The sequence below is a fragment of the Hakea prostrata genome, chromosome 10, assembly GCF_041222555.1.
Source record: "Hakea prostrata isolate BN-2017 chromosome 10, UWA_Hpros_2, whole genome shotgun sequence".
In the NCBI taxonomy this organism is placed as follows: Eukaryota; Viridiplantae; Streptophyta; class Magnoliopsida; order Proteales; family Proteaceae; genus Hakea; species Hakea prostrata.
Window position 1 is genome coordinate 1,040,401 of NC_142609.1, and position 11,483 is coordinate 1,051,883.

The 11,483-nt window shown below is 36.3% G+C and overlaps 2 protein-coding genes across 2 annotated transcripts; one reads left to right on the forward strand and one right to left on the reverse strand.

Moving 5' to 3' along the window:
• Nucleotides 1-4,175: 4,175 nt before the first annotated feature.
• On the forward strand, nucleotides 4,176-7,556 carry LOC149001325 (cytokinin riboside 5'-monophosphate phosphoribohydrolase LOG8-like). Its single transcript, XM_089136717.1, has 7 exons — nucleotides 4,176-4,555; nucleotides 4,672-4,769; nucleotides 4,925-4,955; nucleotides 5,102-5,201; nucleotides 5,338-5,408; nucleotides 6,879-7,022; nucleotides 7,323-7,556. The coding sequence occupies exons 1-7, from the start codon at nucleotides 4,460-4,462 to the stop codon at nucleotides 7,383-7,385; spliced, it is 603 nt and encodes a 200-aa protein (XP_088992843.1). The 5' UTR covers nucleotides 4,176-4,459; the 3' UTR covers nucleotides 7,386-7,556.
• A 34-nt stretch (nucleotides 7,557-7,590) lies between these two features.
• On the reverse strand, nucleotides 7,591-10,812 carry LOC149001326 (uncharacterized). The gene has a single exon (XM_089136716.1). It carries the CDS (start codon nucleotides 10,543-10,545, stop codon nucleotides 8,878-8,880), a length of 1,668 nt encoding a protein of 555 aa, XP_088992842.1. The 5' UTR covers nucleotides 10,546-10,812; the 3' UTR covers nucleotides 7,591-8,877.
• Nucleotides 10,813-11,483: the final 671 nt, after the last annotated feature.

The following is an 11,483-nucleotide window of genomic DNA, read 5'->3' on the forward strand; positions in this document are numbered from 1 at the left end:
ACATGTTGAAACGTCAGTTTGAAAATTTAACTTTTCTTCTCTTTTAAATGTTGTTTTCTGTTTATACCACATTCATATGTTTGTCAATTTGGATTTTAGACTATCTCATGAACTTGATTCAAAAGGAAATCAATAATGTATATTGTAGCAGACCCACTAATCTGTCTACTTTCAGAGTGATGGAGTGCATCAATTATTTATGGTGAAAAATGGAAGATTAAAAAGGAAATGAGGCCTTTCCTGAGCTTTGATTTATAATCTGTAATCAGAATTGGTTGCTTATCTAGTTTTTGTTCTCTTATTTCTATTCATGTTGAGTTGTGGTTATAACTTATAACCACTTTGTTCAGCTCAAATTAGTCCTATATCTTCTGAACATGTTGTGATTATCAGTTTTATTTGCATCCTAAATTGTTGCCATATAAAATCTGCCATCCCTCTCTAGTTTCAGTCCCATTAGAGATGGCTGTGAGTTATTACTGTTGGTTCATCTGTTGTTGCTATGATGGAGTGGTTCTGAAATTCTGTCTACTCATTTGTTGTAACTGAGATTTCGTGGGATTTCTCATTTTGATATCAATACTTGTCAGTGTTCTGGCATAGGGTTCAAAGGATATTTATAGCTTCTAATTGGGCATCAAGCTGCCATTCACAGTGACTATACTCTTTACTTGAAATCTGCCATGGATTGTAACCATAACCTTGTGGTATACTACTAGTGTGGAACCCATACTGCTGCTCCAATTCTAATCTTTTGGCATATTACAACCCTGTTGCTGTTGTTACGTAACGGTTTCAGTTGCTGTATTCAGCTCCTACTGATCCTCTCTTAATGAATTGGGTTATAGCATCAAATAAATGGTTCCTGAAACACCATACTCAAGCCTCTTCGTAGTTGAATGGAACATAACTTTCCCCTAATTTTCTGCTACTAATGCTCTGCAACGTGATTCATTGGTTACTTTAAAGCGGTTCAATCCTTGGCTAGTGCAGGATTTCAGATTTCTTATGTCATTACATAAACTGTTGTTTCCTTCTACCTGAAGCTGACTGGGCTGGATATCTGGGTGATGCAAATTAGTGTACAGCATTCACGTTATATTTTATTTTAATCTGTTTGGATGTTGACCTGCTCAATTTGGAACTCGGATTTCCAATATTTAAGATCGCTTGATGTGTATCAGAATATCAGATAATGTTGATCCAATTTGTAATTGTTATGGATTGCATGACTCCTGGATTTGACAAGAGAAGCTCAGGCCTCAATATTATATAATCAGACGAATTGGATCAACATGCATTTAGGGGGAGAATTGTTGCTTGCTTCAGCATTATTTTGCTCAGGAGTTCCTATTAATATTTGATGCATTTTCTCTGGACTGGAGGGGGGTTATATATGATAAATTTGATTCTGTATGTACCTTTGTCAAGACCAGAATTTAGCTATGGGTTTGACCTTATGAATTTTCAATAGCAGGACGAAGTGAGAGCCCAAGCAGAATCTACGATCTACCTTCGTAGATTTCTTCTGCAAGACTGCAACTTACTTTTAAATTTGAATGTGTTGTAAATTCCTTTGGCATGGTTTATGTTTATGACCTATTTATGAATAATCAATTATGAAAATACGTTATGAGTAATAAATAATTTTCATTTGGTTGCTATTAGGTGTGATATATTATATAACAAGAAATAAGTTTGGTATTATTGAGTGAATAATATATTATGTATCATTAGTTGGTTTACGGTGTATCATTATATTTTGATTTTGGCTTACTTTTATTGGTTTTGATATTTTTTAATATTTCTAAAATATTGTGAAAGTGGAAATCAGAGCAATGTGGAGGTTAGAGAGAAAGAGAGAGGGAAACGATGTATTGTTCTAATTTTTTGTTACTTTACCTTTTTACTACCCCTTAAAGTAGTGCTTCTGCTCATGTGCATTAATGGTACCTACAAATATTAAGAATTTATGGCGATAATTCATAAATAGCTCTTGATCTTTTTATAAATTTATTTTAATGAGAAATAGAGGTCATAAATCAAATCAAATGTATCTATTTATATTTATAGATTAAATAATCATAATTTTAAATTAAACTATATCAAAGAGAGTTTAAATTTAAGAGCTTTTCTTAATGAATAGCCAGTCTTGTTTAAGGGCTTTATAAAATTTAATTTCCCAGGTTATTCTTTCTAGTTAATTAGATGATGATGTAATTTTTATAATTATTTGTTTGATAAACATTTTCTTAGGGCCTATTTGGTTACATGAATCCAGAGATTTCAAATCTCTGGATTCATGAATCTGAGAATTATACCCGTTTGGTTGTAAAAATCTCTAGATTCATGAAATCTAGAGATTCACCTTTTTACACTAAAAACGTGAATCTGTAGATTTATGGGTAAGGGGTGAAATCCAGAGATTTCAAAAAAGCTATACATTTGCACATTCACAAAAATCACGTCGATCAAATAATTTTTTAGGATAAATCCACACATTTCATTCCACAACCAAACATCTAATTTTATAAATTATAACTCCATAGATTTGAAATTTGTAGATTTGAAATCTCTAGATATTTGAAATCCCCAGATTCATGTAACCAAACAGGCTCTAAGACACTTTTTGGAACATACGTTTAGAATTGTTCAAAAAACAAATGTTAAGTACAGATGTTAAAAAAGGGAAAAATACAAACAAACAATTTTTCGTTATCCAATGCGTAGGAATTGATTTTGCCATTACTACACCTAATTTGGATAAGGCCAATAAATTGGAGTGAACCGTTTGGTACGAATGATTTTGGTATTGGTATTGGTCTAATCAGGGAGAATAATAAACTGCTAGGTTTATTCTAAAAAATAGCATTTAGAGGAGGTCAACTTTACTTAAGTGTTACGCAATTAGTGTTACTTTGCGGAATAGAAGTTCAAGTGATGTCTCTAGAGATGTTACTTCTTGGAGAAGACCTAGATGCATCATTTAATGTGCAACTCCTAGGTCTTGAGAATTTAATGTCAGTTGCTAAGACATTAATCTACATTATTTGCACATCAAATCGTCTTAATCTACATTAATTGCACATCAAATCAAAGGATAATGTGAACGGATATTTCGAATAATATGTGGAGCTTGATGTATTACACCTGTAGCTTCTTGAAGAAGATTTAGGCCTTGGCTTCTTCAGCAAGCCAATTGTGATATTCAATTTGGACTCTTCAACGAGCATATGCCAATCTAAGGGATTAGGAGAATCTTCTCCATGAGGACATCATGGATTCTAAGTATAGAGGTAATAGATGAAAGATTGATGGCAAATCAGGTGATAAAACAACAACATTTACTCTCTTTTAATATTTTATAATATTAAAAGTTCTTTGACTTCTGAACTCCTCAATACGAGATTTTGTGTTATTTGGAATCTGACTAAATCGTTTGAGGTGGCCCTCTATTCACAAAGGCGGCTCAGTCTCACGGATTGTTCCTTGTATAGATGTCTAGTTTAAGATCAGCTCAGGTTATCTTTGAACCAACTCAAGTCTTGGTCAGATTCAAGAGCAACAATTATTTAAACGTGAGGTTATCTTTGAACCAACTCAGGTCTTGGGCAGATTCAAGAGCAACAATTATTTAAACGTTTTATACAATTATGAGCGGTTAAGAATGGTGGTCCATAGTTTCAAAAACAAAACCAACCAACTTTTAGCATGATAAATCATAACTTTACCCAATGGTAATCATTTCATCAGTTCCGTTTAAATGGTTTGATTCGATTCTTGGAAATGGTTGCAGCTTTATCTTGACACCTTTATCTCTAAGTAATCGAAGGTTTACCTTTATTTTGAAGATGTAGTTGAAATGAAGTGTGCATAAGCTGGTCTGAATGAACCTCAGATCGAAAAACTGGCACATCAAACTTTTTGAATGCGTGTTGCAAAGAATCTCTTTTGAAGAAAACTGGGTAGAGAATTATAATTATGAATAGGATTAAAATTATGGAAAGGATCTCTTTTTGAAGGAAACTGGGTACAGAATAATTAATGATTATGATAGGATTACAATTAACTCGTATTAAGGGAGATGAATCATCGAATGTTTCCAAATGTAATGAAAAACTGTAATTTTTAGTGGCTCGAAACCGAACGGATGAGGAAATGAAATCAAACACGGAAAGAGAAAGACAGTAACCCCATTTGACTGAGATGTTTCAATTTGATTCATTCGTGGGTCATGGACCTCATCTGTCACTTATCATGCAAGCCCTGAACGCATTAACAACATAAAAAGATGTATTTTAATCCTTATCTTATTCGTCTTGTATAATGATGTGGAACACTACAGTTGTTTTTATGGCCATTAGAGCCAGTGCTGTTAGAAGATTTGACTTTTATAATATTAATAATAAGCTTTCAATTTCTTCCATTGCAGTTTGTAGATCAAAGATTGAACAAGATCATGGGCAGTTTCAAAACTGTTTGTGTCTTCTGTGGAAGTAAATCTGGGAACAAAAAAGTTTTCAGTGATGCAGCCCTTGATCTTGGAAGAGAACTGGTTTGTTTGTATTATCCCCCTCTCTCCTCTTTTTCCTGGACTGTTGCATACATCTTCTCTTTTTCTATGTTTCAGATTTCAGTAGAGGGTTTTAGGAATTATGATATGATGCACAGGTAGAGAGAAAGATGGATTTGGTTTATGGAGGAGGAAGTGGTGGGCTTATGGGTTTGGTCTCTCAGACTGTCTTTGATGGAGGATGCCATGTTCTTGGGTAAGAAAAAAGAAGAAGAACAGATATCCAGAATTCAAGAAAAATTAGCTGCTGCTGCTGCTTCTTCTTCACCAACTTATGTGCTTCTAATCCATGAAACAGTTCTTGGTGATTTGTCATATTAATGATCTTGCTTTGTTTTCATTTCTAATCAGAGTTATCCCAACAGCTCTTGTTCCACTTGAGGTATGGCATATATAGACTAAATTCTTTCCCTGTCTCTGACTCTGTTTCTGTCTCTGTGTGTCTAGCTATAGATATCATTAGGCCATGCATCCGTGCAGTTTGTGAAATATTACTTCTCTCTCTCTCTCTCTCTCTGGTGTTATCAGATATCAGGCCATGCCGTGGGAGAAGTATTAGTTGTCTCAGACATGCATGAAAGGAAGGCTGTAATGGAACGCCAAGCTGATGCCTTCATTGCAATCCCAGGCATGTATGAATTAACTAAGCTGTTTAGTGAGCAAAAATTCAGAAAGAGAAGTAGTTGCTGTAGTAACAATCATATTGGAAAGAACAAAGTTTCAAAGTTTTAAGAAATGTGGGTATTTTTTGTTTATCAATGAAGGAGGATATGGAACAATGGAGGAGTTACTAGAGATGATAACATGGTCTCAGCTTGGAATCCACAGCAAACCAGTGAGTCAATTTGCTTCTTACAGTCCCCACATAATATGGCTTTTCTTCTTCTAAAAACCAATTTCTTAAAAGGATTTGAATTTTGTAGAACTCCTTCAAAAAAATATCTAGCATGTATATTAATTTATGACCCAAAAACCTAAGTGCAGTACATTTTCTCTTAGACCACCAGTAATTTTTTCCTTCTCACATGAGATGACATTGAAAAAGAAGTAGAAAAAGATTCTGCAACACTTGTGGCTGTACCAGGTGCCCTACAAATTTTGAACTTGGGTTTTCTCATCAGAGCTTTGATCATTGTTTACAGAGTGGTTACTGTAGTCAGCCCTACCAACAATTTCCTCTTATCTTTAAATCTGGATCTTCTCATAGGTAGAGCACCATGCTTCCCTCATATCTTTTCACGGCACAATTAAAAGAAATGTAAAGTGAATCAAAGGTGAATTCTCCTCCTAAATATGTAAAAATATGTAAATAGATCATAGTCTTCTACCTTTGAGATTTGACTCTTATCTTTCCCGGAGCCAAGGATTTGGCTCACTTGTCCTGGAGAATAGGTTCACAGAGGTCACCCTACCTACACTATTGAGTGTCTCATTCACCATAGTCTCAATCCTTCCAAATGAATCACTGCACACATTTGACATTGAATGAGAAAGAAGTCCAGATCAAATCAATCATACATATGGATAGCGATTTAAGCTATCCTTTTATATTTAGCTCAAGAAAGTATATGTAGAAACATTTAAGAATAACATTTTGTCATTTACAAGGGATGGGTTGATCATTTCATATACCTTCCTCTTATTAATCCTTTTTTCTTTTCTTTTTTTTAATGAAAAAAAAGAGTCAAAAATCCCATCACCTTCTGAGACTACTAGCTGTATCACTTTTTGGTGATTTCATTTCAAATATGACAACTAACCAACTTGGTATGCAGCTAACCTGAATGGATAGCTGTGACTGAGACATTTTTTTTCTTTCTTTTTCTCCTTCTCAGATAATTCACAATTGTGCACAACAGTGCATTAATATGTCAAATAAATAACTGAAAAAAAAATTAAAAAAATAAAAGGTTATTGAAGAATTTTTTTTTAAAAAAAATTTTTAAAAATAAAGCCTTTAACCACAACTTTCTATTTTGTATAAAATTGCACTGCTTCACACATAATTTTTTTTCTCCCAAACTCGACTTGAATGTATATTATAGAATTGTCAACCACAATTATTGTCTAATAAAGTTACTAGAATTTCTAATCCAAGGTGATTTTTTTTTTTTTTTTTTTTAAACTGTCCTCTGTGATTGTTCTACTTTGAATCCTATCCAAACTTACTGGTGTGACATCGTACTCAAAATTATGATGGAAGCCATAATAAGATGAATAAACCCATTTACGGCTTAGTAAAAATGGATTGATTAATTAAGAAATTCCTAATCAAAATGACCTCGACTCAATAGTGTACTTACAGGTTGGTCTTCTAAATGTTGATGGATATTATGACTGCTTGCTTGGACTGTTCGACAAAGGAGTTGAGGAAGGTTTCATAAAGTCTTCTGCTAGAAACATTGTGATCTCTGCTAAGAACCCCCGAGAACTGATAGAGAAAATGCAGGTATGCCCATTATTCAGCTCATTTGTATATGTTCTTTACTAACAGAGTTAATCAAATACTAGAAGTGTCCATCTTTAAATTAGACGTATCATGATCCAACTTGAACAGGTTGGATTATTAATCTTTATGGTAAAAGGATTGGGTTGTCAATGTGACTCTTGTGCCTGTACAAGAAATCCCATCCAGGTTGACATTTCCATTTGTACTTTGATCCAGTATACACTTGCAGAGGCACAAGCAGAGTTCTCTTGAAGTGCTGACTAATCTTCTCTTCCCTGGTGCTGTTGTTTTATTTTGTAGGAATATACACCAATGCATGAACAAGTGGCAGCCAGTAAATGCTGGAAAAATGGAAGCACCTGAGGTTCCAACTCCTGCGACATCTGCATTTTTGTGTACCAATTCTCTTTCTTGTCTCACTCATCAATATCAACAGTGAATTTGAAGTGACCATCCAAATTTTCGGTCTCGGGCACTTCTTTATGTTTCATGTTAAAGCAACAACTTTTTCACAATTTGCATTGAACCATCAAATGTTATAGTGAAGAAACAAAACAACTATAATGAGTTTTGCTAAAATTGTAGAATTGGGTAACATCTCACCCACAACGTCTCATTTGAACCAAGGCAAGGGTGGTGAACTAACAGATTCTCTAAGGTTGGCATTTTGAATAACAAAAAGTAATCTGAGGCTACCTAACAAACACATGTATATCTAGTTTTGTTTAATAGCACAACAACCAGTTGTTGGGCTTTCTTTTTCAATGAAGCTCCCAAGGGAAGTGATCAGGGAACTCAACCTTTCGGTTTGGAAGCTGGGGTGACAACAACTTCAGCAGACAGAACCCATTAATCAATCACCTGCCCAATCGCCTAGAACCAAAAAAAAAAAAAAAAAAAAAAAATCCATTGACATCATATACGAAGTGGGTGCAAAAATATTTACACTAAAACCAACTGATTTCTTACAGAGTCCATGTTTTCCCACTGAAACAAAATCATGTTCAGGAGAACAAAACATTAAGAAAAAGTTATGGAAAGAACTTACATTCCGCGAATCACTGAAGCACAATATAATGATGCGTGAACAGCCATCTGAATCCACGGCTGCATCCATCCTAGACAAAGCAATTGGTGCCAGTACACAAAAAATGTATCAATAAGTGTAATATTTCCCAACTGTATCCGATTGGATCATCATACAAGACAATTTACTCTTCCATTTGTTGCCTGCCTCCCCGGAGCTGTATGAGCAAAAACCCAAACTTTTATTTTGCTCCATGAATGTTTACAGCAAGTGCAATTGGCTTTTCAAGGAGTTCCAAGGTGTTCCCTGTTGGCACACATCTGTCACATACAAGCTGAATCCCCTCAACTGGTTGATTTCTTCGGTAGACTGGCTGAGCAACAGTGCCGGCCTGAATATGAAAGAAATGCCTACTGTAGAACTCCCAAGGAAATCTTAAACATACGAGGATGTAAAAGAAAAAGAATTCAGCTATGAAGACTGACATCTTCCGCAGCAGTTTGAACGTCTTCCACCTCCTCCCTACATTGTTAGTCTCTTTGGAAGTGCAGTAGCAACAGAGTTGGAATCTAGGCAGATCTTAAAATTCATATGGGTGGGGCAATCATACAGAAGATCTTCAATCACAAAAAAAATTCAGTATATTGTACTCAAATGAACCTTTCCAATCGCAGAAAGACAAAGTAATACAAGAAATAAAAGCACGTACGTATAACAGGGGGAAGGAGGTGCTCAGTATTTTTAGCCTAATAACCTGATGAACAAATAGAAAAAAAGCACTCTCTCTCTACGTATGGATTTCATACCGTGCATTAACCTCAACTTGGGTTAGCATGTATTAATGCCATCCTTGCAATCCTTTGTCAAGTTATAAAATGTCTCCACTTGAGTCTTTGCCCTGTACAGGACCTCAGTGTCCACAGCAACTCTCATATAGCCATCAAATTCAACTGGGTCCCCTTCATTCAAGAGCTTGGTCTCATTATGCCATTCACTGGTGTTTCCCCACAATTCCTTGTAGTCATCAAGTAGATGAACCTTGTAGTGAGACCTCAACTTGTCAAAATAATTATAGAATGGTTCATTGGTAGCAATATACAGGTTGCGCCATGGGTGAATCATCCCTTGAAGCTTCTCAACAAGGGCATCTGGGGATGTGTCACTATCTAAATGCGGCCAGAGCTCTTTGTTCTGTGCTTTTTCTCCCCGTACCACATGAACTGCATCAAAATCCCAGTCCATCCGACCACTAATTTCAGAAACTATATTCATCAGCCTCTTTGACTTCCAAAGAGCATGCCAAGGTCTCTGCACATACTTTGCAGCTTGGCCTTCACAGACTCGATACCAGTAATTCTCTGGCTCTGGCCCGTCAAACTGCCTCCATATGGTTGTGCTCTTTTCTTTCTTAAGCTGCATAGGTGAAATCTTATAGCTTGCAACCTTCCTGACAGGTATCTTCTTCTTATGGGTCTTATCCCATTTCTTCCAATCCCTTAGAAACTCTCCTTCTTCAACAATTGATGCCACCTCCTTGAGATGCTCGAAATCAAAGTAGTAACGGAAATCCTTTCCCTCCTCATCCTTGTTACTAGGATTATAGGTCGCAGCCAAGCAAATGCTCAGATCCATGACGAATGTTCTGTTCAGATATTGTGCCTCGCCAAGACCACACAAGAAACTCCACAAGTAATGGTTCATGTCTTTGCAGTAATCGCCTCCACGAGAATAATACAAATACCTCCCCTTTCTGAAGTCCGTTTCAGATCCAATGGTGGGTATCGTATCATTGATCTCCTCATCACGTACAGGCGGCGCAACCCTGGGAGCTCTGCCACTTCTCGTAGAAGAAGAACCTGGAATCTTACCCCTCGGCCGCCTAGCATTAGTTCCCGAATGCCAACCACTAGCACCAGTGACTTTATACGTGCAGTTATCACCCCTTCCAAGCTTAAACCTTCTGAAATCTCTATATTTCCGCCAAGATTTCTCCTTCTTGTTCCGAAATCTCCATGCTACATCACATTCATTCGGTTTTGATCCCCTCACAGGAGTCTGATACTCTAAGAACACGATCGACTTAAACACCTTAAGATTGAACTTCTCAATCGCAATAAGAACACGCGGATCCGAACAATTAACTTGCTCCAAGGTATCGGCACAGTCCGAAATCAAGCTCGAATTCCCAATCTTCACTTCAGATTTCTCAATAGTAACTGAGGTGATGGGATCACCAGCGTCAGGAGAGGCGGCTGATTCGACCAAATCCTCTCCAGTTTTCAAAACTGAATCGTCGGTTTTGAAGGTAGCATTCTCTACTTCGGTGAAAACCTTAGTGAGGGCTTTGGAGGATTCAAGCCAGGGGTCAGGAGGTTGGTAGGTGATGGCAATTACAGTAAATACAAGAACAGAGAAGACAAAGACGGAAAAGCAAACATTGCTAACGAGTTTGATTAGGTTTTGCCCAATGGGCTCTGTCGAACCCGCTTCTTTCATGGAACTTGCTCTTCAGGATGATCTTTTTTCCCCCAAATTTCAGTTCACACGTTTTGATTGATTTCTTGAGAAAACGAAGTCGATAAACATTTAGAAAGAGAATAAGAACTCCTACGGTTCAGGAAAACTCACCAGATCTTTGGTTCAGCAAAGAAGGAAGATACGAAACCTCTCTGCAGACCTTGTTTTCTTCTTTGATTTTTAAAGAAAAATTCTCCTCTCAGATGAGATACCAGCGAGGCCAAGAAAGGGAAAGAGCGAGTGAGAGAGAGTGTAATAAGTAATAACTAACAATGGCCCATGCAATTTTGGTAATTTACAGATTCGGGCCTCCTTGACACCTGTCCGAAGTCCAAACCTATATACCCGCTAACCAATTGGGTAAAAAAGAAAATGATAAAGGGGCTCTTATTAATTTTGATGTTCTAATAGATTGTCGGCGGCTTAATGCTAATGTACACGTCACCTGAAGTTTGGTTACTTACGAGAGTAGAGACTTCTCTGGCAAGTTTGGATTTTCTTTTGGGAAATCCTTAAATTAATGTTATCTCTTGAGTTATCTAGTTTATCAATTAGACCCTAAATGGGAAAATATATACCAGCAACAATCTTGTCCGAAATCAAAGTTAATGTTGACTCAAGGAAGTTAACTATTCGAGAAAACAAGAATACCCCTGAACAAACAATCTATGCTTTCTGCAACCACTCTTCTTATTCCATTTTTGCATTTTCATGATTTTTATTCTCATATGAATATTTTTTTTGTTTTTCATTTTCTCCAATATTTCTCCCACATTCTAACTGACACTAATGATATCAGTAATAGAGGGTCTGATTCATTAATTAGATGACTCAGGGCTAACATTGATATTGAGGATAACTCAGGGGGTGATTAGGAGATTCTCATAAACACCAAGAAATAGAAGTAGAAACTAGAA